The following is a 23,739-nucleotide window of genomic DNA, read 5'->3' on the forward strand; positions in this document are numbered from 1 at the left end:
CATTTTTTTTTCTAGATTGAGAATCTGTAAATGCTTTTGATAGTATGAATATGTTGATGATATTAATTATTCTAATCCACATGGAAGATTTTTCCATTTTTAATGTCTTTTATTTCTTTTATTAATGTTTTGTAATTTCCATCATAAAGATCTTTCACATCCTTTGTTATATGTATTCCAGTGTATTTAGTTTTTTCTGTAACTATTGTGAACAGGATTGATTTTAGAAGTTCTTTCTTAGCCTTTGCATTGCCTGTGTATACAAAGGCTATTCATTTTTGTGTGTTGATTTTACATCCTGCAACTTTACCAAACTCTTTTATGAGTTCCTGTAGTCTCTTAGTAGAGTCTTTTGGATCCCCTAAATATTGAATCATGTCATTTGCAAGTGGGGATAACTTTACTTCTTCCTTTCCAATTTGTATTCCTTTGATTTCTTTCTCTGCCTAATGGCTCTGGCTAAAACTTCCAGGACTATACTTTATAGCAGTGGTAAGAGTGGGTATCCTTGTCTGGTTCCTGATTTTGATGGAAATGCTTACAACTTTTCCCTAATCCAATAAGATACTGGCTGTGGATTTGTCATAATTTACCTTGATTGTGTTGAGGAATGTTCCTTCTGTACTGAATATGCTTAAGGTTTCATCATGAAATGATGTTGTATTTTATCAAATGCTTTCTCTGCATCTATTGAGATAATCATATGGTTTTTATTCTTCAATTTTTTAATATGATGTATCACAATTATGGATTTGTGAATATCTCTGCATAACATGAATAAATCCGATTTGGTCGGATCTTTGTGATGTGTTGTTGGATTAGAGTAACTAGTATTTTGCATCTGTGTTCATCAGGGATATTGGTCTATACTTCTCTTTCTCTATTTCCTTTTTTCTGATTTATGAATTAAGGTCATGCTGTCCTTAGAGAAGAAGTTTGGGAGGATTACCTCTCTTTCAGTTGTTTTCAATAGCTTGAGAAGAATTGGAATTAGTTCTTTAAATGTCTCATAGAATTCAGCAGTGAAGCCATCCAATCCTGGACTTCGTTGAGAGGGTCTTTACTACTGGTTTAATCTCTATCTTGGTTATTGGTCTGTTTAGGTTTGCTAGGTCTTTATGACTCAATTTAGGTAGATTGTATGTCTCCAGAAATCCATCCATTTCCTCTGGATTTTCTAATTTGGCATATAGCTCTTTTTAGTTATTACTGATGGTTCTTTTTATTTTTGTGGTTTCCATTGTTACATAACCTTTTTTATCTCTGATTTTGTTAGTTTGAGTCTTCTTTTTTGGTTAGCTATACCAGTGGTATATCAGTGTTGTTTATTTTTTCAAAAAACCACTTCTTCATTTCACTTATCTTTCATAATGTTTTGTTTTGATTTTTTATTCTCTAATTATTTTTTCTCTCCTGCTTATTTTGGGTTTGTTTTGATTTTGTTTTTTAGGTTCTTGAGATGGATTGATAGCTCATTTATTGAAGCCTTTCTAATCTCTTGGTTCAGGCACCAATTTCTGTAAACTTCTTTAATACTGCTGTATCTGTATCCCATAAGTTTTGATTTGTTGTATTGTCAGCTTCATTTCCTAGAGTTTTTTTTTTTTACCTTTTCATTTCTTCTGTGACCCACTGTTCATTAAAGCGCATGTTGTTCAGTCTCCATGTATTTACATGTGTTCTAGGTTCTTGAGTTGTTTATTTCCAGCTTCCTTTCATTCTGGTCAGAAAAGATGTATGGTATGATTAAATGTTTTTGAGTTTGCTGAGATTCACTTTATGGCCTAGCATATGGTGTAACCTAGAGAAATTCCATGCACTGGTGAAAAGATGTGTATTCTGCATCTGCGGGATGAAAGTTTCTGTGGATAGTAGGTCCATTTGGTCCATACTGTAGATTACCTCTCATGTTTATTTGTTAATTCTTCTGTCTAGTTGATCTGTCCAGTAATGAAAATAGGGTGTTGAAGTCCCTATTACTATTGTATTGGAGTCTATGACTCCTTTTAAATCCATTAACATTTGTTTTAAATAGTGATGCACTCTGGGGTTGGGTGTATATAAATTTATTATAGTCACATGGTCCTGTTGAATTGATCCCTTAGTCATTATATAGTGTTCTTCTTTATCTCTTTTAACAATTTTTGTGTTAAAGTCTATTTTTTTATATATTAGGATGGCTACATCTACTCATTTTTGCCTTCCATTACTATAAAATATCTTCTTCCATCCTTTTACTTTCAGTCTGTGTATATTTTTGTTTGTAAAGTGTGTTTCTTGTAGACAGCAAACAGATGGATCTTCTTTTTAAATCCAATAGCCAGCCTATTTTGTTTAATTAGAAAATTGAGGCCATTTATATTTAAGATGACTATTTTTTTTAAACTTTTATTTAATGAATATAAATTTCCAAAGTACAGCTTATGAATTACAATGGCTTCCCCCCCATAACCTCCCTCCCACCCGCAACCCTCCCCCTCCCGCTCCCTCTCCCCTTCCATTCACATCAAGATTCACCTTCAATTCTCTTTATATACAGAAGATCAGCCCAGCATATATTAAGTAAAGATTTCAACAGTTTGCCCTCACATAGCAACACAAAGTGAAAAAATACTGTTGGAGTACTAGTTATAGCACCAAATAACAGTGCACAGCACATTAAAGACAGAGATCCTACATGATATTTTTTTAAGAAATTAATTAATTTTCTATGCAATTTCCAATTGAACACCAGGTTTGTTTTTTTTTTTTCATTTTCAATTATCTTTATATACAGAAGATCGATTCTGTATATACTAAGTAAAGATTTCATCAGTTTGTACCCACACAGAAACACAAAGTATAAAAATACTGTTTTAGCACTAGTTATAGCATCACTTCACATTAGACAACACATTAAGGACAGATCCCACATGGGATGTAAGTACACAATGACTCCTGTTGTTGACTTAACAATTTGACACTCTTGTTTATGGCGTCATTATCTCCCCAGTCTCCAGTCATGAGTTGCCAAGGCTATGGAAGCCTTTAGAGTTCGCCAACTTTGATCTTATTCTGATAGGGTCATAGTCAAAGTGGAAGTTCTCTTCTCCCTTCAGAGAAAGGCACCTCCATCTTTGATGGCCCCCTTCTTTCCACTGGGATCTCTCTCGCAGAGATCCCTCATTTAGGTTTTTTTGTTTTGTTTTGTTTTTTTTCCAGGGTATCTTGGCTTTCCATGCCCACAATACTCTCATGGGTTCTTCAGCCAGATCCGAATGCCTTAAGGGCTGATTCTGAGGCCAGAGTGCTATTTAGAACATAAGATGACTATTGATAAATAATGCCTTGACCCTACCATTTTTCCATAAATATTCCTATTGTTTACTTTGGATTTCCTTTATACTTTTACTGGGAGATTTTCTGCCCTCACATTCTTTTATAATGATGACTGTCTTTCTGTGTTTCTATGTGTAGCACATCTTTAAGCATCATTTGTAAGGCTGGATATGTGTTGAAAAATTATTTTGATTTCTGTTTGTTATGGAAGATCTTTATTTCACCTTCATTCATAAATCAGAGTTTTGCAGGTAACAGTATTCTGGGTTGACAGTTTTTTTCTCTTAAGACTTGGACTTTGTCTCTCCATTTTCTCCTAGCCTGAAGGTTTTCCAGTGACAAATCAACTGTGAGTATAATTGCAGATCGTCTGAAAGTAATCTGGCATTTTTAGTGCACATCCTAGAATCTTTTGATTATGTTTTATTGGTGAAAGTTTGACTACAATGTGTCATAGTGAAGATCTTTTCTGGTCATGTCTATTAGGAGTTCCCTATGCCTTTTGTACATATTTTCTTCAAATGAGGGAAGTTTTCTGTAATAATTTCACTAATAGGCCTTCTAGTCCATTCACTCTTCCCACACTTTCAAGAACTCCTAAGACTCATATGTTTGATCTTTTCATAGTATCCCTTAAATATCCAACATTGTTTTTAATTTTTAATTTATATTTTTTCAGTCTGAGAAATTTCCAGGATTTGTCAGAATTCTAGCTCAGATATACCTTCTTCTGCCTACCAAGTATGTTGTTAAGATTTTCTGCTGTACATTTTAATTGACAAATTATTCATTTATAATATTTCATATTGATTTCTCTTTAAAATCTCAATCTCAAGGAAAAAAAATTTTTCCATGTCAGGTGTGGATTTCTTTAACTTGTGAATTTGCTTCTCATTGCTTCTGAGTAATCCTATAATTAATCTTTTCCATTCTTTTTCAGGCATTCATCAGTATCTTTATCTTCACATTCTCACATTGAAGTGTTGTGTTCCTTTGACGGAGTTTTGTTATCTTCATTCTTATTCTTGAATTTCTGTGTTTATTTTTTGCACATTTGTGGAAATACTTGTTGGCTTTTTCCTTTGATGGTTTTACCTGTGAACTGTGACTGTGGCTTAGTGGAATGTCTGTTCTCTCAGTCAATATCCAAAGACTTGTGCTGCATGTGGCCAGGGAGCTCTAGTCAGTGCTCCAGTATGGGGCAAATATCTAGGGTGACACCCAAGTTGGGCATGGTAGATCTCCTCTCTTGTCAGCAGGGGAGCCCTGTGATCACCTGTGTTGGTATAATCACATCCTCACCTCCTCTCTTCCGAGATAAATGCCCTGGGTTAGCCCACAGTAGGTGCAACACTCACCCATGCTGCTGCATTAACTGCACAAAGGATCTATATAGCCCTTGTGTGAGCACAGATCCAGCAACAGTGACTCACACCAGGCAGTTGAGGAGCTCTGAGCCTCTGACACTTCACACAGTAATTGCCCAGAGATCCAGCTATACCCTGAGCCCTGTCAAGCAGTCACAGTGTTCCCACAATCACAGCACACAAGGATCCCACGGTCATGGGGTACAGAGGATCCACTCTGCCCTCTAACCTGTCCCATCCACGGAGAGTCAGAGACGTCCCCAGTGTCAGCTGCCTGTGGGTGCTCCACCTTGGCAGTTTGAACCCCAGAGCCTGTGATATATTGATAGGCTGAGGGCACCTGACAGTCCTACGTAGGTGCCCTGCCCTTATTAATCCTCCCAGCCACACCCTTTAAAGTCAGTGGAGAATACGGATTTTTCCCTCTGTAAAATCTTTGTATTACGGCCGGCACCGTGGCTTAACAGGCTAATCCTCCGGCTTGCGGCACCGGCACACCGGGTTCTAGTCCCGGTCGGGGCGCCAGATTCTGTCCCGGTTGCCCTTCTTCCAGGCCAGCTCTCTGCTGTGGCCAGGAAGGCAGTGGAGGATGGCCCAAGTGCTTGGGCCCTGCACCCACATGGGAGACCAGGAGAAGCACCTGGCTCCTGGCTTCGGATCAGCATGATGCGCTGGCCGCAGCGGCCATTGGAGGGTGAACCAATGGCTAAAAGGAGGACCTTTCTCTCTGTCTCTCTCTAACTATCCATTCTGCCTGTCCAAAAAAAAAAAAAAAAAAAAAAAAAATCTTTGTATTACACACGTGCCACTTTTTGTGTCAAAATGGCAGGTTCTCCTCACCAGTTGCCAACCCCACACATGAGCCACCAGTCGCTACTAGTGTCAGCTTGTGCTTTGTCTCTACCAGTTGCTGGGCATGTGCACAAGCCACTGCAGTCACTCCTGATGTCAATATGGCGTCTTCTTCCAGCTGGTTGCTGAGCGTCATTGTAGGGGAATGGGGAGAGAAATGTGCCTTTTTTTTCCCACTGTGTTATGTGGGTACACTTTCCCCCTCAGGGCTCCCAGCTGGAATCAAAGTTAGTGTACTCTTCCAGGCTCTCCCTCTGGCTATATTACCAGTGACACAGGCTGCTGCAGTCTGCTCTCGCCTCGCTCTCCAAAGCTGGCTCTTCCTCCAGCTCTTGACAAGCAAGGGTGGTGGTGTGTTGTGTGCAAGTTCATTGTTGTGCATCTGTACCTTCCACACTGATCCATGGTGCCCCTCATCCTTCTGTAGAATTTCCACCAGCTGTCTCTGCTCCCCCTCTTCCCTGGGAATGTACCTATTTTTTTGCTACTATTTTCCCCTTAAAGCAGTACATCCTTTCCCTATTCTACCATCTTTATTAAAAAAAAAAAGATTTATTTATTTACTTGAAAGTCAGAGTTACACAGAGAGAGGAGAGGCAGAAAGAGAGAGAGGTCTTCCATCCGCTGGTTCACTCCCCAATTGGCCGAAATGGCCAGAGCTGCACCGATCCGAAGCCAGGAGCTTCCTCTGAGTCTTCCCACACTGGTGCAGGGGCCCCAAGGGCTCGAGCCATCTTGTACTGCTTTCCCAGGCCATAGCAGAAAGCAGGATCTGAAGTGGAGCAGCCGGGACTTGAACTGGCACCCATATGGGATGCCGGCACTGCAGGCAGTTGCTTTCCCCGCTATGTCACAGTGCCGGCCCCTATTCTGCCATCTTGAATTCCCTTTGGAATTTAATATTCTTAACAAGAGCAGAGAACAGGAAGAGATCATAAAGTAACTAACTAAACAAAGAAGTAAATACTTCCCCTCTGGGATTTTTCACACCAGGGCTGACAGGAGAAAAAAAAAAAAAAAAAAGCTCTTTTCTTTGTTGCTCAAGACATGGTAAAAAGACACAAGTTGTGTGTCTTTCTAATCACTGAATCCTCTAGAGTGGTTTCACCTAGGTTCTATTTTTTTTTTTTTTTTTTTTGACAGGCAGAGTGGACAGTGAGAGACAGAGACAGGAAGAAAGGTCTTCCTTTACTGTTGGTTCACCCTCCAATGGCTGCTGCGGCCGGCGCACTGCAGCCGGCACACCGCAGCCGGCGCACCTCGCTAATCTGAAGGCAGGAGCCAGGAGCTTTTCCTGGTCTCCCATGCGGGTGCAGGGCCCAAGGACTTGGGCCATCCTCCACTGCACTCCCAGGCCACAGCAGAGAGCTGGCCTGGAAGAGGGGCAACCGGGACAGAATCCGGCGCCCCGACCAGGACTAGAACCCGGTGTGCCAGTGCCACAGGTGGAGGATTAGCCTATTGAGCCACAGTGCCAGCCAGCTTCTATTTTTTTACTCAATTTTTTTAGATGACTTGTTTTTCATTTACATCTAGTCAAAGACTTAAGGCTCTAGTAAACAAACTTTATGCCTGATATCATTCACAATAAAAATTTTTAATAAGTAAATTAGAGATGTACCATATTGATGAAGATTACAAAATAGTTTAGAAGGTGCTTGCTGGCCGGCACCGTGGCTTAACAGGCTAATCCTCCACCTTGCGGCGCCGGCACACCGGGTTCTAGTCCCGGTCGGGGCGCCGGATTCTATCCCGGTTGCCCCTCTTCCAGGCCAGCTCTCTGCTATGGCCTGGGAAGGCAGTGGAGGATGGCCCAAGTCCTTGGGCCCTGTACCTGCATGGGAGACCAGGAGAAGCACCTGGCTCCTGGCTTCGGATCAGCAAGATGCGCCGGCCGCAGTGGCCATTGGAGGGTGAACCAATGGCAAAAAGGAGGACCTTTCTCTCTGTCTCTCTCTCTCTAACTATCCACTCTGCCTGTCAAAAAAAAAAAAAGTTAAAAAAAAAAAGAAGGTGCTTGTCTAAGAAGGATTAAAAGAGATGTTCTAGAAGTTTGTGTGGTCATGAGTGGCCATAGTTTTTGTCATCTGCGTGGGTTTTTGCACTATTCTATCTATCAAAGTGAAATTCACAACTCCTTTCTCATTTTAATTTTTAAAAAATTTATTTGAAAGCCAGAGAGAGATTTTGGCATCTGCTGTTTCACTTCCTTAATGCCTGCAACAGGCTGGGCCAGGTTGATTTCAGCAGCCTAGGAGTGTTCATATCTCCCATGTGGGTGACTGCAGCCGAAGTACTTACTGGGGTTGTCACCATCTGCTTCTCATGATGATGTGGATTAGCAGGAAGCTTTAACTGGAAGTGGAGTTTGGACTCCCATATGGGATACAAGTGATCACAGAGGTATCTTAACTGCTGCACCAAATGCCCAACCCTACATTTCTCTTTCTGAGAAATGGCGGGAGGAAGAGGTGAAAAAACTAGGACATACCTCCACAAAGGTTATTTGTGTCACTGTTATGCATATTATTATACAAATATATGCTTAATAGTTACAGCCATTTCTTTGGCGAATCACATATGGGAGTACATTGAGAGTTTCAGAGGAGCACAAAAGCAGTTATAAGTGCTTTCAAAATGTTTCTAACTAGGAGAAAAACTTTAGGAAAAGAATGTGAGCAGTCAGTAAAATCTTTGGAAACCTACTGGTCTGTCTATGACCACCAGAATCTTCAGATTTCAGTTATGAAAGTATATTTCTGAGGGTGAGTCTTCCACATTTGACATCATAACACTGAGTAAAGAAGGTCTATATGCCATGGTAATCTATTCCAGTTGACAACCAGTTGCTAAACTACTCAAGGCCTGAGAATCCAACATCAAATTGAGAATTTTCCTTTACTCCTTTATTTTGCTTCAGGATCTACTTTTATTCTTATTCCTTTTTTATCTCTGCTTCATCTAAAACCATCTTCATTCCATGACATGGTAGAAAATAGTTTTTGCAGGGTGTGTTCTGTGGTGTGGTGCTGGCATCCCATATGAGCACCGGTTCAAGTCCTAGCTGCTCCACTTCCGATCCAGCTCTCTGCCATGGACTGGGAAAGCAGTAGAAGATGGCCCAAGTGCTTGTTGTCCCTGCATCCACATGGGAGATCTAGAACAGCACAGCTCCAGCCATTGTGACCATCTGGGGAATGAACCAGCAGATGGAAGATCTCTCTCTATATATATATCTTCTTCAGCCTCTCTGTAATTCTGCCTTCCAAATAAAAAAATAAATATTTAAAAGTTTTTGCTAACCTCTTTGTGCAAGTCTAAAACAAATTTAGCTGCTTTGCACTCCTAATTAAGTCTGTCTTCCCTCTGGCATATGACTAGTTTCAAAAGAAGAAGTTTCATTCAGATACTGGTTTCCTGTATCACTGAAATCATCTTTGCTCTACCGTATGTGTGCTGCGACATTATACATGTGATGATAGGAGAAGAGACATAGTCACAATTATTTCCTAAATTTTTATTGTACTCCTTTCCTCAGTTTTCTATATTTTGCAGACTTCCTGAATATGACTTACAAAATTAAATACAGATTGCTCCATGAAAATGGTAGATTGTTTATCAAAAACAACACAAGAAAATGGGGTGTTATTTTTCACAGGAGTCTTTATCTTGTTAAATTTCATGTTTTCTGTTATGTGGTGTCTTGCTCAGTGGCATTTTCTCCTTGCTGTGCTGAGTCTCACTGCTTGTGATCTCTCAAAGTTATGAGAAATATTGATAAGATTTTTTAATATCAAGTGTGTGCCAGTCAAGTTTGTAAATAAGCTGGAATGAATTGGTGTGTGGTAAAGACAAGATGCCATTAATTAAAAGATAAGCCAAGAAAACATGTTATTTTGTTATGATGATTTGAAAAGCCAGATGTCGACAGACTTACTCCATTCCTAGGAGAATGTGTTAGGAAATTCACTGCAAATCACTCATTTTTATGATGCAGATTTCTTTTTTGACAGAAGATCTTAAAAACATAGAAAGTAATAGACCTGAACTAATTGCCTCTATTTTTTAGGAATTAGCAATACTCAAAAAAGACTTCCCAAAAAGAGGTGGGGGAAGTCTTCAGGAGGCAAAAGCAGTTTTCTGGGAAACCACCTCTTCTGTCAAGAAACCCGTAGCCTTTTTCCTGGCTGTCTCTAAAAATGGTGTTCTAATTAATGTTTGAATTAATAAATTAATAGATTTCAACAGTTATCTCTAATGTTTTACCTTAGCCTAAATTCGTATAGCATAATCTTGCATTTTGTGGTCCAACACACTGATTTTTTGGAACTGCTGAATAACTATTACAAGCTGTAGAGCTTATTGTTATATTCCTTCTTAACTGTGCCATCTGTCACAAACAAAAGCAAAGGTACAAGTCTCATTCAGCCACAAAAGATTCTCTGTTGCTTACTATGCCTTCTATGGAAACACATCAATCTGGAAAAACATTAATGCTGCATGTTAAAGAAAATCTTTATTCTTTCATTGCAGATGGGGGACTCAAGGAGATTTCACCACTACCCATCCTCGCCCAGTAGTCAAAGTCAAACTCTTCACAGAGAGCACCGGGGTGCTGGCCCTTGAAGACAAAGAGCTGGGAAGGGTGAGTTATGGTCAGCCCTGTGTGTCCCAAATAGCACTGTTTTGACTTCTTTTGATGCAGAATTAAGGTGGCTTAGTATGTCAAGCATGAACTTTCTGTTCATAAATTACATAAAATAATTTACCTTAATGTGTTAAACACATTGTCTATAACATAGAGAATATTGTGAAAGGCTTTAGAAGTGCAGGTGCACACAAGCATCTCAGTTCATCATCATTGAGTCAATCATTTTTCCTGCATGTACACCTCTGGCCATTGGATGAGAGTGGCTCTGATCAACTCATCATGCTTGGTAAAAAAATAATTCTTATCTAGCATGTTTCTCCCCAAGTATTGAAAAAATCATCTTTATGTTTGAAGTCATCTACTCTTTGTGTTCCTTGTGACTAAATTAGATAATTGCAGAATATTTCTCAAGGATATTTATTTCTCTTCTTTCATTTTCCCTGTGAGAAAGTCTTCCTCACACACTGATTTAACATTGAACTATCTTTTATCCTGTGGTCACTTCTGCATATTTATACTATATTTATCACCTAAGCCCAATATGTCCACTGTGTTCAGCTTCTACTATCAGTAGAAATGTTAACATTAGCTTAGGATGAGGATACTTGAAAGCATTTAACAGATAGTGGTGTGACCCATTTGATTGCATGACTTTAAGCAGGAATCAAACATTACTTAAACTAAAGTCATTTTATACATAATATACATTTTACATAATCGTACATAATGATTTGTTAGGCTGACAGTATGCTTTCATTTGTGAATGAATTATTGTAAAATATATTCCTAGGTAATTTTTTTTCTATTGGATAGTGTCTTTACTAAAAGATATATTTTGGAGGTTTTGCCTATCTATATTACTTTCAGAAGTGTTAACAATACAAACATTCTTTCTGACTTTATTAAAAAAGTAACTACTTGGAGAATATTTTGAAGCCTCAAGTTCGTGGCTCAAACTTTTCAGTTAGTTGAGAGGAGTGTTTTAGATACTTCCCAGGTGATAGTAAAGTGCATGCAGGGTTGGGAAGCACTGGTACAATGGGGTCATTGTAAAGTGTAAATGTGGGTTTGAGTAGGGATAAGGAGGGAAAAACCTGTCATAGCACAGACAATTGTGCAATGACAGCTCAAGTAGACACTGGGCAGTTGAAGGTTACATTCTTTGGCAAGTGCTTGGCACAAAAATTTCTTTTATTGGTAGCAGATGCAGGTACCTATTTATGGAAAAAGAGGTGGCATATGGAGATTTTTCAACCAAATTGGTGGCCAACCCTCTCTCAGATACTAACAGAACACCTGGAGGCAGAACAGGGATTTTTCGCAGATAACGATTATGAATAATATGCCCTAGCAGGTTAATAGCTTCCAGTCAAGCTCCCAGAGTATTTATTTTACCGTAATCAAGATGATTTTGTCTTGAAAAACTTGAAAATAAGGCTTACCTAACATAGCCATATAAGAATATAAATATGGAAAGAACATCATTACACTACAGGTTAAGCCACCTCTTGGGTTGCCTGCACCCCATATCTAAGTGCCAGTTAGAGTACCAGCTACTCTACTACTTCTTTAGCTTTCTGCTAATGCATCCTTGGAGGCTACAGATGATGGCTCATTCACTTGGGTCCCTGCCAAGGGATTCGACCTGGCCCAGCTCTGGCTTTGTGGACATTTGGGGCATAAACCAGTGGATGGAAAGTTTCTGTCCGTTTCTCTGTCTTTCATTTATATAAAAATAAAGAAACATTTTAAAATCTAGATAATAATCCCATGAATCACTTATTTTAGGCAATGCCATTTTTATTGAATTTTTCTAAGTGAATTATTATATAATATGAGGGTCCTTTAAAAAGTTGCTGGAGATAGAATTGAAAGAATGAGTTTATTTTAGTTTAAAGTGTTTTTGTAATCCATGCATAGTTTTTTCAAAGTATGCATTTCCCACATATTATAAAAGAATAATTTTTTGCCAAAACAAAATCATATTTTCAAAACCTTTTTGAAGCACCCTTGTTTACTCCTGGATAACTGTTTAACTTTCCAAATGAAATTCTTGAGCACATTTTTTTTTAATTGTAAAGTTTACTAAAATAATGTTTCAGTTGTAGAAGTATTGCTCTAAAGACGTTCTGTATGACAGTTGCCAGGAAAACTGTTGAAATCTTTACTTAGTATATACTAAGTTGATCTTCTGTATATAAAGATAATTAAAAATGAATCTTAATGAAGAATGGGATGGCAGAGGGGGTAGGAGATGGGATGGTTTGCAGGTGGGAGGGTGGTTATGGGGTTGGGGGGAAACCACTGTAATCCAGAAGTTGTACTTCCAAAATTTATATTTATTAGAAAAAGTTTAAAAAAATATCATGAAAAACCTATGCATAGATTTCAAAAAGTGTTTGCATTTAAATAAAGTTTTTATCTCTTACTTCCATTTGTCTAGGAACTATTTGAAGTACACTCACACCTATTTTATTTAAGAATAAATGCTTATTTTGTTGAGTTGGAAAAAAAAAAGAATTAAGCTTACATTCTCACTCTAAGTCCATGGCAGTGGTTCCACACCAACAATGCATACAAAGCATGCTGATTTCTCTGCTTGCATTGGTGTTAAGCGTACAAATCAAGGAGTCAGTTTGCTTTTTAGTGCGGTGTTACCAGAACATCTTCTGTGTTCTGACTTGATTAAATAATATCCACAATAGCAAAAAGGCTACATAACTTGAGAGTAGTAGTATTCTTAACACTAACTTGTTCATTTTACATACTTTATCCTTTTTGCCATCTGAGAATCTGTACTTATGTGTAACATTTCTAACATGGATATGTTCATAACTGATTGTGCTTGTCTTACAAATGTAGATGCTACGTAGAAACAACAGGTAGTGGTTAATTTTAATTACCTTCTAAATATTAAGATGAATTATCCTTGCTGAACTGATTACTTCATTATTAAAAAATAACAACTTTGTCTTTCACACATTTTGTTATATCTAAATAGAGAAAGTAAACGAAACCTGTATCCCTTAAGTGAAATTTTAAAAACTCAAAAAGTCACATGCTATGCTGTAATATATTAAAGTTAAAAATCATTAAAATTTCAGAAAACTTTTTAAAAAGTGAGAAAGTAAAGATTAGCTTGCATATTTATCTTTTTTCATCATGTTGTTTCTTCCGTTTGCTTTATTAAGCATCAAAGGAGATCTATCTGAAGAGGGATCAGAATGTATATGATTTGGGTTTGTTCTTGAAACTTGACAGTAGAGAAGCTGATAGGAATGTGTGTCCTCTACTTCACACAGAGGAAATGAAAACACTGCTTCCCTTCTCAACTGTGTCCAAACAACTTTTCTTGGGAAAACAGTACTGTGTAAGGAACTCTAATTTTCCCTTTCTTGTCCTTCTTTTTTTCTACATTCTATGTGAGGGTACTCCAAAATGTGGAAAAGTAGGATTAAAAAATAAGTTTCTTTTGGTGAAAAAAAAAAAATGAAACCCTTGCAAATCGTTCACAATGCACATTTTCCAGGAATTGATGATCTCTTTTAGATTTGGTTAAGATAAATTCTCTAATTCTCCATAAGATTCTCACTATTTTTTGTTTATTTATTTGAGAGACAAAGAAAAAATACATATAAGTAAAACGAGAGAGTCCCCATCTAAGGGTTCATTCCTCAACAACCGCTAGGACCAGGCTTGGAACTGAATCTGCAAGTTAGGAACTCAGTCCAGATCTCCTGTGAGTGACAGGTACCCATTTTCTTGAGCCATCAGCATTTCTTTTTTTTTTTTTTCCCCTCTTTATTTTTGACAGGCAGAGTGGACAGTGAGAGAGAGAGAGAGAAAGAGAGAGAGAGAGAGAAAGGTCTTCCTTTGCCGTTGGTTCACCCTCCAATGGCCACCGCGGCTGGCGCGCTGCGGCCGGCGCACTGCCGCTGATCTGAAGCTGGGAGCCAGGTGCAGGGCCCAAGCACTTGGGCCATCCTCCACTGCACTCGGGCCATAGCAGAGAGCTGGCCTGGAAGAGGGGCAACTGGGACAGAATCCGGCACCCCGACCGGGACTAGAACCCGGTGTGCTGGCGCCACTAGGCGGAGGATTAGCCTGTTGAACCATGGCACCAACTGAGCCACAGCATTTCTTCTGGGATGTCTATTAGCAGTAGCTGGAGCTAAGAGCCAGAACCTGGAATCCAGTCCAGTTACTGTGGAATGCAGAACACAGATGTCTTAACTCCTAAGCTAAATGCCTGTTCCCAGAAAGTTCTTCATTTATATTAAAATGTTTAGGGGCAACATTAGCTCTTAGGCCAAATATGGTATATTTAGCTGAATATTCCATACACATAACTGGACAGTAGAGGATAAATACATCCCTAACTGCCTACTTTAGAGGTAGTTATCGTAGAACTTTTTCAACATACAAAATGATTTATATGCCAGGAATGTTTTAAAATGGTCTATTGGATAATTAACCATCCTGATTATTCATAAGAATATAGATAAATCGATAAAAATCACTTTAGACCTTTCCTTAGCTCAAACTGATAAAATTTATATTTGAGGATTTAAAAAGAATTTCCAGCATTTGAGATATATATATATATATATATATATGCATTTGAAGCAAAAAGCCATTAGAGATGCTCTAGTAAAATAATCATAGGTATTTTGTTCGATTTGAAAACAAAATTTAGTATCCTATTTTATTGAAATAGTTGGCATAAGATTAGCATTGCTTTAGCTACTTATTTCACATAATTTACTGCAAAATGGAATGGAAATTCAGTTGCATTTCATATACAAGAGTACTTCAAAAGATTCATGAGAAAATGAAACTTTAGTGAAAAAAAATTTTAAATTCATGCCTAGATTTTTCATAAAATGCATTTCCATGAACTTTTTGACTACCTCTTGTTTGTCTAATTAAGCTCATTATACACAGACAACTTTTATTTTTGTTGTTTTACCAAGAAAATGAAAATCACAGAAAATGTCCCCTTCTCCCTTAAATCTTTTAATATTGTAATTGCTCAGGAATATTTACATAGCCAAATCTCAGCAGCCAGATCAGTAACAAGAAGCAGAACCACAAGGAATGTAAAGGGCCAGAGGTGACTCATGGATGGTATGATTTCTTCATAGTCAGTAGCAGCTAATTGTGTCTGGCTTACAGACCTCATGCTGTCAAACGTTGACAGGAGACAGCTTATCCTGTCTTTGGAGGGAAGGAGATGTGGTGACCTGCAGCAGTGTCCCTCAGAGGGTTTAGCTCCATCCTTCTCTGAGGAATTGGCCAGCACCCTTCCTAGAGAGGTAAAGGAAAAAAAGCCTACCTTCCCGCCGCTGAAGAAGGTTAAACAAGCTACAAATAAGCATCATCCATGGTGGTTCCATGAGGCTGATTATAGTAGCAGATATTTAACTTTTCCCTCAAAATAATAAGATAAAGCAAATATTAGACACATACTGTACTCATTCCTTACTTCTGATGGAGGTATATTGTTGTTGCGTTATTGTTTTAATTTTAGCTTCTTTAATGACTTATACTAATGATGTAGAACATTTTTCTGTGTGCTTTCCTATAATCTTTACATAGGAGGAGGAATCTGTTTAGATATTTTCCCTAATTTTTAATTGCATTGATTGTTTTATTCTTTTTGAGTTTGAAAGATTGTAAAATGATGCTTACATCCTTTTATCAGATTATAAAAGATAAGTATTTTTCTTCCAGTCATGGTTCATCTTTTCATTCTATCTTTGTTTTTTCAAAGATTTATTTTTTTGTTTACTGAAAAGACAGAGCTATAGAGAGAGGAGGAACGACACACACACAGAGAGGGAGAGAGAGATCTTCCACCCACTGGTTCAATCCCCAAATGGCTACAATGGCCAGGGCTGGGCCAGGGTGAATCCAGAAGCAGGAGCTTCTTCCAAGTCTCCAATGTGGGTTCAGGGGCCCAAGCATTTGTGCCATCTTCTGCTACTTTCCCAAGTGTATTAGGAGGGTGCTGGATCAGAAGTGGAGCAGCTGGGACCCAAACTGACACCCATATGGGATGCTGATATAGCAGGCAGAGGCTTAACCTGCTATGCCGCAGTACCAGTTCTCATTCTCTTAATATTATGTCCTGTTGAGCAGAAGTTTTTAATTTTCAGCCGGCGCTGTGGTTCACTAGGCTAATCCTCCGCCTGTGGCACCAGTACTCCTGGTTCTAGTCCCGGTTGGGGCGCCGGTTCTGTCCCAGTTGCTCCTCTTCCAGTCCAGCTCTCTGCTGTGGCCCGGGACGGCAGTGGAGGATGGCCCAAGTCCTTGGGCCCTGCACCTGCATGGGAGACCAGGAGGAAGCGCCTGGCTCCTGGCTTCGGATCGGCACAGCGTACCGGCCGTGGCGGCCATTTGGGTGGTGAACCAACAGAAGGAAGACCTTTCTCTCTCTCTCTCTCTCTCTCTCTCTCTCTCTCTCTCTAACTCTGCCTGTCAAACAAAAAGAAGTTTTTAATTTTCATGTGGCCTAATTTATGATTTTTTTCTTTTTGATTTTTGGTGCCATATCTAAGATATCTTTTCAAACTGAATTTCAGAATTCTCTTTTGTTTTCATGTTTATATTTTAAACTTTTTTATTAATCAATGTTTAGTTTATTTGTATCTAGAGTTACACATAGATCACAATTCATTATTTTTGTACTAGGGTACTGCAGAAATGGAAATGGAACTTAAATATAAATTTATTTTGGTGCAAAAAACTTGAGAACCATGCATAGTTTTTACATAATAGTCATTTTCATGAACTATTTACAGATCTACTCTGTGTGTGGTTGTATGAATAGCCAGTTGTTCTAGATCTATTTATTGAAAATACTTTCTCCACTGATTTACTTAATACCTTTGCTAAACATTTTTAGTACATCCCTGGATCTATTTCTGGGCTCTGTTTTGTCCCATTGTTTAATTTCCTCTTGGTGAGAATATGACACTGTCATTGTTACTTTAGCTCTGTAAGACTTGGAATCAGGTAGTGATAGTCTTCCAAGTTTGTCTTTTTTTATTTTTCATAATTGCAGTGGCAATTCTAGTCCTTTTCCTTTGCTCTGTGAATTTTCCAATCAGTTTGTGAATTTCTACACAAATGATGTCATTGTGATTTTGATTGTGATTACATTGAATCTGTAGCAATTTGGGAAGAATTAACATCAACAATATCGTGCCTCTTGGATCATGAATATAGTATATCTTTAATTAATTATTTATTTTTTCATGGCAGCATATTACAGTTTTTAGCACACAGGAATTATATTTCTTTTGGTAGGTTTATCTCTGATTATTTCATATTTTATGCTATTTTAAATGCTATTATTTTGGAGTCTTAATTTTTAGATATTACCAGTACACTAAAATTCTTTTATATTGACCTTATGTCTTGATGCTTGTCTAAACATATGTACTAGATCTAGGAGTATTTTTATTGATCGATTTTCTCCATATACAACATTGTTGTTTACAGGTGAAGATACTTTTACTTTGTCCTGTCTAATCTAGGTGTCTTTAGCCTCTTAATTACACTGGCTGGAACCTCTAAGTCTGAGTTGATAGAAATGGTGAAGGGGAATACCATGTCCTGTTATTGATCGGATGGAAAATGCATCTATCATTCATCATTTCATGTTGTGTTGGCGGAGGATTTGGGTTAAATCCCCTTTATCAGGTCGATGAAATTCTGCTGCTTTTCATTTCATGTGTTTAGATTCTCACCTTTATTATTTCTTTGCTCATTTTGGGTTTTTCTTCTATAAAGCTTGCCTTCCTAAATATTATGTTAGTGACACCCAACCAGTTTTTCTCATTTTCTTCCTGTTCAAAATACTCTCTTTTATTTTGATTTATTTTTTAACCACAGGGGTTTTTTTTTTTTTTTTAAGATTTATTTATTTTGGGAGGCAGAGTTACAGAGAGAGACAGATAGACAGAGAAATTTTCCAATCTTCCATTCTCTGGTTAACTCCCCAAATGGCAGAACAGCCAAGCTGGGCAGATCTGAAGCCAGAAGTCAGGAGCTTCATCCTGGTCTCCCACATGGAAGCAGGGGCCCAGGCATTTGGACCGTCGTCCACTGCTTTCCCAGGCCATTAGGAGGGAGCTGGATTGGAAGTGGAGCGGCCAGAACTTGAACCAGTGCCCATGTAGGATATCAGTGCCACAGGCAGAGACTAAACCTACTACGCCACAGCTGTGGTCCCTACCACAGGTTGGTAAAAATGTGTTTAGTATCCAAATATTTGAGAATTTCCAGAGTTCTTTCTGCAACTGATTTCTAATTGAGTTCTGTTATGCTTAAGGAATGTTTATTATATGGCCTTTAATCCTGTTAAAACTTAGAGTTTTATTTAGTAGCCCAGATTATGATGCATTACATTAGTGCTCCATATTCACTTGAAGCCAAGGATCCATCTGTTCAGGGGTTTGATAACTGGTCAGTAGTTCAAGTCGTTCAAACCTTCTATATCTCTGCTGACTTCCTGTCTACTTCTTATGTCAGTTTTTCAGAGGCAGTTTATAAGTCTCTGGCTATAATTTTTTATTCTGTCATTTTATTTTACTTAATTTATCTTATAGATCCGACAAAATATAAAAATATATAGGTTCAATATCCCCCTTCAATAGTTGAGTCTTTATTCATTATGAAATGTCTGTTTTTATCATTTTTATAATAGTGCTTGGCTTTAAAAATCTATCTTAGCCACTCTAGTTTTCTTTGGATTAGTGTTAGTGTGTATGTTTTTTAACCTTTAAAATATGTGGGCTTTTTAACATTTAAAATGTGTTTCTTGAAGCAGCATATAGTTGAGTTTTTTTTTTTTTAAATCCAACCTGACAATCTCTGCCTTTTCTAAAATTATTTATTTATCTAAGAAACAGAGAAAGCAGGAACCCTCCCATCTGCTGGTTCATTTCCAAAATGCCTGCAATGACCATGGTTGGGCAGAGCCAAAGGCTGGAGCCAGGAATTCAGTGCAGATTCCCACATGGGTGGCAGGAACACAATTACTTGAGCCATCACCACTGCTTCCCAAGGTCTGTATTATCTGTAAGCTGGAATCAGGATCCAGGGGGCAGAAGCAAGCCCAGTCACACTAACGTGTAATGTGAATGTCCTAACAAGTGTCTTAACTGCTTAGCAAAATGCCTACCCCAACTTCTGTCTTTTAATTGGGGTATTCAGATTGTATAATGGGGGCCAGCGCTGTGGCATGATGGCTAGTTAAAGCCCTAGCCTGTAATGCTGGCATCCCATATAGGTGCTGGTTCAAGTCGTTACTGTTCCACTCCCCATCCAGCTCCCTGCTAATGCACCTGGGAAAGCAGCTGAGGATGGCCCAAGTGCTTGGGCTCCTGAACCACCAAGGGAGACCCAGAAAGAAACTCCTGGTTTCTGGCTTCAGATGGGCTCAGCTCCAGACGTGGTGGCCATTTGGGGAGTGAACCAGCAGATGGAAGACCTCTCTCTCTCTCTGTCTCTACCTCTCTCTGGAACTCTGTCTTTCAAATAAATAAAAAATAAGTTAAAAAATAAATAAATAAATTGTATTGAATAAAACTATTGATCGGTTAAATTCAAATATGTCATTTAACTATTTGTTTTTGGGTTGCATCTTTTCCTTATTCCTTTTTCTTCATCCTGCTTCTTTCAGATTAATTGGATTTAAGATTCCATTATTTTCTTCTTTGTTGGCCTATTTTGATAATGGTCCTATTATTTAGGTGTTACTCTAGTTTACCAGTCTAACCATCACATATACTATGTAGCTTTAAGAACCTTATATTATACTTTCATTTCTCCCCTTCTAACACTTGAGTTATTGGCATATATTTTAGTTTTACATGTATTACAAGTCCATATTATATTATTTTACTTCTGTTTAAATGTGCAGTGATTCTTCAAACCTGTGCCACATGTCATTTCCTGATTGTTGCTTTAAATAAAATCAGTGTTGTTTTAGGCAGGAAAAGGGAACATTCGCTGAGCAGGTAGAATTGTCTTGCATATATGCAAAAGACCGCAGTGGATGCTTTTGTAGATCTTAGTACCCACAAATAAAAACAAATCTGCCAAAGTTGCCAGTGACCTTTTCATGGGTAAATCAAAAGTCAAGGAGCTAGGCATGCAATAGGAAGTAGTTTGAGATTATTCGCCTCTCAAAGAACTGATGGGCTGAGTTAGCTTCAAAATATGCTTACTTCCCAAGTAGATGAAACATACATTTTATATTAAGAAAATTTGGGGGGAAAATTATCTACATGGCTTGTTTTGGTTTTTGTGTAACTGATGTTTTATTTATAATCAATTAAAATGAAAGTGTAATTGTTCCTTTAGATCATTTCTGCTTTATTGGTTAGCAGAATTTAGAGGTAGAAAGGATATTGAAGCTCATTTAGTCAGATCTCTTCAATTTTCAGGTAAGACAGAGAAAGTATGACAAAAACAAGGGAATTTCTTCAAATTCTTAGTGGCATCTAATGTGTGTACATCCCTTTAGGGATTAGACCTAGCATATACTTATCCATTTTAGCAACAGTATCTATCTACCAGTTTCTCACAATATATACTGCTTCATGTTGAAAGGAGAATGAACAAATGAATAAATCTGAAGTTTGCCATGCAAAGTTACAGTAGAAAGCAGAATGAGTCACTTTGGCTTGAATGTCTCGGCTTCCTAATCAAGTGGTAAACTCGGACAACAATTGTAGAATGATACATAATTTATATAGCAATATGAGTTTGATTCTAGTATGTTTAGCTTGGCTCCAATTATAATAGACAGAGGCAGCTTGGAACATCAAGCCCATTTCCTCTCTAAGCTATTCTTTTGGTTACTGGATGCATGTAAGAAATCTCTTTGCATCTTGGAAGTATCCAAAGATAACTTAAGAATAAAAGCATTATTTTATCCATTCATCCATCAGTGAGCACGTAGGTTGCTTTCAAACCTTGGCTGTTGTGAAGAGTGCGGCAATGAATGTGGGAGTGCAAGTATCTCTTTGACATACTGATTCCATTTCCTCTACCTATATCCACATTAATGGGATTGCTAGATCTATGATAGTTCTATTTTTAGTTTTTTTCTTTTCTTTGACAGGCAGAGTTAGACAGTGAGAGAGAGAGAGACAGAGAGACAGAGAGAAAGGGCTTCCTTTTTGTTGGCTCACCTCCAAATGGCTGCCACGGTCAGCGCACTGTGCCAATCCAAAGCCAGGAGCCAGGCGCTTCCTCCTGGTCTCCCATGCGGATGCAGGGCCCAAGCACTTGGGCCATCCTCCACTGTCTTCCTGGGCCACAGCAGAGAGCTGGACTGGAAGAGGAGTAACCAGGACAGGATCTGGTGCCCCAACCGGGACTAGAACCTGGTGTGCTGGTGCTGCAGGTGGAGAATTAGCCAAGTGAGCCACGACACTGGCCATATTTTTAGTTTTTTGAGGAGTCACCATACTATTTTCTACAATTCCTTTCATAACTTACATTCTGATCCATGATGTCAAATTTTTTTGTTCATACGGATGATGGAACATTATTCATCCTTTGAAAGGAAGGAAAGCTGCATTTACAACATGGATGAACCTGAGGGACATTATGCCAGGAGGAAGAAGCCTGGAACAGGAAGACAAATAGTGCATGATGTCACTTATATGTAGGACCTAAAAGAGGTGAACTCATGCAAACAGAGAGTAGAATAGTGATTGCCAGGGACTTAGGCTTGGAGGGGGTGGGGAATCCAGAGATACTGATCAAAATATACAAAGTTGCTATTAGGCAAGAAGAAGTTCTGCAGACCTAACTGGGTACTTCAAAAAGCTCATAGAAAATATGGTTAAAATGTAATTTTGGTTCAAAAAGATCCTTAAAGATGTGCATAATATGCATGCCATAATGACTTCTCATATTTTACATCATAGTGACTACAGTTTATAATGACTAGTTTGTAATAATGACTATAGTTATAATAATGTGTAAAATATTTGAACCATCACGGCTGCCTTGCAGAGTCAGCATTAGCTGGAGTCAAGAGCCAAAGCCAGGCATCAAAGCTGAGTACTCTGATGTGGGCACAGATGTCTTAACTGGAGTCTTAACCACTAGGCTAAATGTTCTTTCCTGGGAGGTTGTTTCTTTTTTTAGTATAAATATTCATTATCTATAGTTTATAAATTAGCTACTTAACCCAAAAACATTTTTCTGTAATTGTATATTTCATGATAGTAAGTTTAAGGATACACTTGAAGTTCTGTAAGTTTAGACATTATCTGTACTCTCCATACTATCATCATATGCTGTAGATTGACAGAAATTGATTGTGCTCTAAAATTTCAGTGGTACTTAATAACCAAAGAGTGAGAACAAAGGTAAATTCATGAATACAGTGTTCTTAAACAGTATCAGGAAAAATGTGTTAGATTGAGGAGATCTGAAATTGAAAGTATGTATTGTCATCTTGAGGTAATTTTCCTTAGGTATGCATTTAACTTCAGTGTCAAGTTATTTACATAACAAGATAATGCCTACCTTTTAAGGACTATGTGAGAATTAATTTAAATTTCACAAAGCACTCTCAGACACACAGTTGAAAGGTTCTCCATAAATGGCAGGCATTATTATAATCAGAGTGGTAGAAACATAATAGAGCTACTCATGCAGTATCCTCTAATACAGACTGCATTGCTAAGGAAATGAAAAGACTACTGCTTTTCATAATTTATGGCTGATGGGAATAGATTAAGAAAAAGAATGAGGCTTTCCCATGTAGATAAGTCTTAAAAAACTATAACTGTAATAGAATATATTGTTCTATCCAAGGAGAAGTATGAAATAAGTATCTTACCAGAAAGAAACTGATACACAAAGATGAATAAATTGTGCCATGAAAATATAATATCTGACAAACTTGATTATATTGTTGAGAATCTTCATGGAAGGCTTTGAAATGGTATAATCCTTGATCATTTGGATGTATGGAATTTGAAATGTGTTAGAAATACAAACATAATGGTCTTTATTCAGGAACCACAATAATCAGCTTCATTGTTAATCATTTTCTAAAAAAGTATTACAAGGAAAGCCAAAACTTTGCTTTAATTATATTAATTAATACAAATAAAACTATCTTTTCAAAAGGTTTCATATAAGCAAAATGGTATAAGAATTTGAGAGAAATAAGTGTGTGCACACACAGAAAATAAGTAGACAAAGCTGATGATAGAAATCTAAAGCAGGGACTGGCATTGTGGCATAGCAGTTAAAACCTCAGCCTGCAACATTAGCCTTCCATATGGGCACCAGTTTATGTCCTGGCTGCTCCACTTTCCATCTAGCTACCTAAGGATGTGCCCAGGAAAGCAGCAGAGAATGGCCTAAGAACTTGGGCCCTGCCACCCATGTCGAAGACCCAGAGGAATCTCCTGGCTCCCTGCTTTGGCCTGGCCATTGGGGCCATTTGGAAAGTGAACCAATGCCATCTCACTAGTCCAAATGATCAATTTCAGTTCACAATTGATCATA

At 38.1% G+C, this 23,739-nt stretch overlaps 1 protein-coding gene across 5 annotated transcripts in view; it reads left to right on the top strand.

Annotated features, from left to right (window-relative positions):
• The window catches only part of CADPS2 (calcium dependent secretion activator 2), a 628,355-nt gene that overhangs the window by 314,576 nt on the left and 290,040 nt on the right, over positions 1–23,739 (top strand). For all 5 annotated transcript variants that reach the window (XM_062206262.1, XM_062205893.1, XM_062205984.1 and 2 more), the window contains exon 7: positions 10,071–10,182. In XM_062206262.1, coding sequence (XP_062062246.1) covers positions 10,071–10,182 — 112 coding nt within the window. The remainder of the gene's footprint in view (positions 1–10,070; positions 10,183–23,739) is intronic.

The sequence above is a fragment of the Lepus europaeus genome, chromosome 1, assembly GCF_033115175.1.
Source record: "Lepus europaeus isolate LE1 chromosome 1, mLepTim1.pri, whole genome shotgun sequence".
NCBI lineage: Eukaryota > Metazoa > Chordata > Mammalia > Lagomorpha > Leporidae > Lepus > Lepus europaeus.